This window comes from Lactuca virosa, chromosome 2 (genome assembly GCF_052849685.1).
Source record: "Lactuca virosa cultivar CGN04683 chromosome 2, Lactuca_virosa_CGN04683_v6, whole genome shotgun sequence".
Lineage (NCBI taxonomy): Eukaryota > Viridiplantae > Streptophyta > Magnoliopsida > Asterales > Asteraceae > Lactuca > Lactuca virosa.
In genome coordinates this window covers 210,446,894-210,452,038 of record NC_136427.1, presented here as the reverse complement: position 1 = coordinate 210,452,038, position 5,145 = coordinate 210,446,894, and the positions used below count along the sequence as shown (strand labels likewise).

The 5,145-nt window shown below is 36.0% G+C and overlaps 1 protein-coding gene across 1 annotated transcript; it reads right to left on the bottom strand.

The window, feature by feature from the left end:
* Positions 1-574: 574 nt before the first annotated feature.
* LOC145156765 (protein WUSCHEL-like) lies at positions 575-2,324 on the bottom strand. Its single transcript, XM_079076018.1, has 3 exons — positions 1,520-2,324; positions 1,295-1,374; positions 575-1,011 (listed from the first exon to the last, which is right to left on the bottom strand). The coding sequence occupies exons 1-3, from the start codon at positions 1,956-1,958 to the stop codon at positions 640-642; spliced, it is 891 nt and encodes a 296-aa protein (XP_078932144.1). The 5' UTR covers positions 1,959-2,324; the 3' UTR covers positions 575-639.
* Positions 2,325-5,145: the final 2,821 nt, after the last annotated feature.

The following is a 5,145-nucleotide window of genomic DNA, read 5'->3' as shown; positions in this document are numbered from 1 at the left end:
CCACGCAGTCCATTCTCAAGAATTGGTGTGCTTACATTCCCATATGCACTGACCTTGTTTAAGCGGTGTGTAATTAAGTTGATTCCGGTAAGGTTCCTCGCCAAAAAATCAGATTAATTATTATGGTGGTCCTCATGGTTTTTGCGTGGATCATTTGAAATCAAAGAAATGCAAAAGTGTTCAACAAGAAGGTGAAGAATATTAAAGATTTGGCTGACCAAATTAAAATATTAGCTTTTAATTTGATAAAGATTAGAGCTAGGAAAGGTACACATCTTAATCCGATAAAGTAACGCCTCCACATCTTATAATACCATTCCTAGCTTCTCGCTAGATTTTCTTTAATAAATACCTTATTGTTCAAAAAAATAAGGCTATTTAATTCATAGTTTATGGTTACATGTGACATGTGGCATGCAGGTTTATTTTTTGATGAACTTCCAGTTTATTTTTCTCTTCTTTACAAAAAGATTAATAAATGACTAATTCTTTAAGTGTACATCATATCAGACGTTAAACTGATGATCACCACATTAATATAAAAAGGTAGAAGAATTAAACATAGATCACACCCATAATTAGTACATGATAATTACCACTTAATTACATACTTCGCTAACTAAAATAGATAATAATATATCAGTTATAATATCCATAGGAGTTGAGACTGAGCTCAAGGGAAGCACGGCCGTCAGAGCGGTACCAGTTTCCTCCGGTGTAGTAACCTCCAGCAGTATGCTCCGATGACAAATCTGTTGCCTTCATGCTGAAGAAATCATGGTGAGTGCCTCCATGAATTGGAAATAAAGGAAGTGTTTCAATCTGTGTTGAACTATCTCCTTCATCTTGATGTTCTTCCTCTTGATGATGATTCTCTAAGATCTCATATCTTTTTGGCTTGATATTTTCAAAGAAAGAAAATGATTCGACACCAACCCGTGATCTTGATCCGAAATTCCGGCCAATTGATCCGGTGGCCCTACTCTCTCCCGGCGGTGATATTGAACACTCCTATATACAACACAAAGGGCAGTTTTGTTATATCCTTTTGTCAATAGTAGTATTTGTTTACTTTTTAGGTGTTTAAAAATTGGCATTATCTTTATCATTTTTACAAATAGCAAAAATAATCATTTAAACCCTAACCCCAGAATAAAATTTTCACATTCCCCATGAAATTCTAATGAACATGTTCGACGAGAATATTTAGAGTATTTTATTTAGAGAGTGTCTTATACATTAAATGAAGTGTGTGTAAGTGTGTTTGTTTATATTTATATTTATAAATATATACCCTGAAACTCTTCTCCATGGCGACAGATCCATAGCCACACCCAACAGCCATCACTCCTTGTGAAGAAGAAGAACCAACCCCTGCGAAAGATCTCAAAAAATTCAAAATTTAGCCACAAATTATTAGAAAAATGCAATCTTTACAAGAGAAAAATCAAAACTAGGAAATGACTATGCATAATACAGATATATGTAACGGGATTTATTTTGATCATAAATTAATTACCAATGTGATGTGTGGTGTAGAGTTTGTGTTGGTGGCTATAGACATGTGGTGGTTCTTGATGGTGGTAGTGATGATGGTGAGACTGAATTTGCATGGCGGGGGCGGTGGGTAGATGGTGGTTGATATGATCAGAGAACGGAGATGGTGGTGGAGGAGCAGGAGTGAATCGTTTTTTCTGCCTTTCACGAGCTTTATGGTTCTGAAACCAATAAAACACATTCTTGCCTTCAATCTTTCCGTACTGTCTGAGTTGGGCAGCGATTCTCTGGATCTGATCAGCCGTTGGTGATCTGATTCCATTGTTGTAGTAAAGTTCTTTCAAAATTCTGATCTGATCACTTGTGGGTGTCCACCTCGTGCTGCTTTGCCTGCATACATAAGTGCTGCTGGTTTTGTTCCCTAAATCTTGAATATCTGCTGGTTGTTGTTGTGTTTCCATGGTGTTTCTAATCAATTAAACAACAACAGACTGAAACAAAACCCTAATCACAAAACACCTAGAGAACCTTACAGAGAGAGAGAGAGAGAGAGAGAGAGAGAGAGAGAGGGATCATCAGTTCTAGTTTGTATGAAGTAGATGGTGGAACAGCTGCTGCTTATATAAGCAGAAAGGAAGGAGTGTGCACATGGAAGATTTAGCTACAAAAACACATACACTGTGTGTATGAGAGAGAGAGAGAGAGAGAGAGAGAGAGAGAGAGAGAGAGAGAGAGAGATCTGGAAGAGAAGGATTGAAGTTGACAGAGTGATGTTAAGAAAAAGGTTAGGGACAAAAGAGGGACTAGAAAGGTTGCTACACCCAAGGCTTTGCTTGGGTGAAAAGCCATTTGTGAGCAGTCACTTATATCGTTACTTTATAGGGCTATCCCTTGAGCTAATGAGCTGAATGTATCAAACAGAATATGATAAATGTACAACTTGTGATACATGCTGTACTAGTCAGCTTTGGTTGTTATCATAAAAATTAAAGAGTTCTTGTTCCAAGAAAGAGATTACCCATTATAGCATCATGCTATATGACATTTATCAGCATTGCTATCCACATCAAATTATACAGCATAAATTAAAAGTTATCCATTATATATTTTGGAATTCCCATCAAGACGGATCAATCTAAACTCGAATAAAAGTGTGGGTTAAATGATCATGAGAAAATGGTTTTTATGAGTGAATGAATGGCATAAGATGGTGTAAGCCATATTATTTCAGTTTGGAATAGTTATGGCGACGAAGTATGGCAACGGAGGCACATGCAAGTGGATTCCGATCAAGAAGGCAAAGAAGTAGGCCGAGAAATTTTTTATTCTCTGCAAAGGAGCGGAGGGTTGACCTGGACGTGTGGTAAACTCTTTCATAGTCTCTAATATTCCTAATAGTCGGGATCAATCGATTCTTTGGAAGATATTGTAGGATTACTAGATCGATCATTGTCTTTGTGGTCTACCTTAGTTGACATACTTGCTCATTTAAGATCTAGTTGTGTTAGCTGGCCTGGAGGACCTTCAAGGAGAGGTTCCTCCTCAACTTTTCTTATCGGATTTGAGTATAATTTCCAAATTCCGATACCAATCAAGGTAATTTGAGACATTTAATTTATCCTTCGTGTGGATAGTTCGCCGTGAAAATTTTGAACCATAAGAATTTGTGTTTGTAGACAACTACTAAAACAATAATATTTATCAGCGCTTTGATAATTATCCTTTATAAAATTGATACTCAAAAAATTATTTTATGAAAGACTAAGATCCATATTTTACTTCTAGTTGTGAAAAAGATATGTCATAATCACAAATATAAGTTATTTAGATATGTAAAACTCAATACCAATACTAAACTTCATGGAACTCTTAAATTCTTGTGGGATTTATGGACTTTTACTAAGGTGATGTTTGTTTTTTTGAAGCCAAAATGTCTGCAGTCTGCGGACCATATCTGCAAGTCTCTGCGGCAGAAGAGGTGGACCAAATGTCTGCAGTCTACAATAAAAAGACTGTTTGTTTTTAATGTTTGCAGCTGTTGAAATAAATTGATTTTTCAAACTTAATTTCAAGTCATAAACATTAAAAATGCATTTTCAGCAAAAAAAAAAAAGAAAAAAAAAATAGCACGATGGCCCATGTTTTTTTTTTGTTTTGGTTTAGGTTAAAATGAGGTCTGAAAACCTTTGAAGACAGTGGCCCATGTCTGCGCCAGGAAGACCTCGCGCAGACGTTTTTTGATCTACGTACTTCCGAGAAACAAACACTCTGCGAGGGCATATGTCTGCGCGTTGTTTGCGTGGCGCAGACAAAAGTGGTTGCGCAGATCTTCACAAAAAAAACAGCCCCTAAGTCAACACTGACATGTTTAATCTCTTCTATGTTACGGTATGTTGTGGATCACAAAGAAATATTGTAAAGCGTCCATTTAAACATACGTGAGGTCCGACCCAAGTCTCTATGGTATTACGAACACATCACCTTTATAATGTCTAGTCGACGCGTTTGGCAAATGCATTTTCCCACACCAAATGTGTAACGACCCAAATTTTCTACCGATAGCGAGTGCACAATTTCGTTACGTTTCTTTATTGAATTGAACTTTAACATGTTATAAGTTGTTATTCATGGGCCAAAAGTATAAAAAAAAATGAACCTTGAACCTGTACATGGGTCCAAGGAGCATTTTCACATAGTTTGAGAGCCAAAAATGTAACTTATGACGTATTTAAGGGAGGCTAACCCTAATAGTCGGGTTTGTAACCCTAATAGCAGCCAACAATTCAACTTGTTGTTTTGTGATGAAATTGGTGTAGTGTTCTTCTCATCCAATCTCTTATAGCGTTCTTCAAGATTTATAAAGGTTAGTAATGTATCTTTAAACCTTTATTTATGTATTGATTCCTTAAAAATGGTTGTTGTTGAGTTCACGGACAATTTAGGAGGTTATGGTGATGTTTGTCACAAATATAAGAAATCTAAATAGATTGGTTTACCTATCTTGCAAGGGCTGTGGAGGACATTCTGGTCCGAATTAGAGAAAATCACCACAGAAGCAAAGTTATAGGAAATTGAGCTAGTTTCTATAAACTTCAGTATCAACCAATTTGGAGTTATGGATCTTTTTTATGCTCAAAACACTGAACATGGGTCGAGATGGAAAATCCTAAAACTTAACAAAGTAGCATGACTTGTAGTCAAGCTTGTGTAATTAGTATTCGCTTGATAATTGGTTGTTGTGTGTTTTTAGAGAAGGTCTTGACAACTTCAAATGAGTGCAATACTTGAAGCGAACGGAGGCATTCGTTAGGGTTATGGTGAGTCATTCTTTGTGGATAATTAGTACATATGTTGGAGATTTGCATGTGTTGATATAAGTCTTTTGGTCGAGGGTGTTGTATGTGATGTTGTAATCTGGCCATGTGTGAAGTATGAGTAGTATATCTTGTTATTTTTCTGATATTAAAGTAACTAGGGAATTTGTATGCTAGTTATAATGAAATGTTGATTTATGTATGTTTTGAGTGGATAAGTTCATGCTAGAAGTGAGAATTGATTTTTATGTTAAAAATTAAAATGAGAAGTGCATGTTATGATTCCGTTATAACATGTTTGTTGGAATAAAGAAATGCATGCTAGAAAGTATGT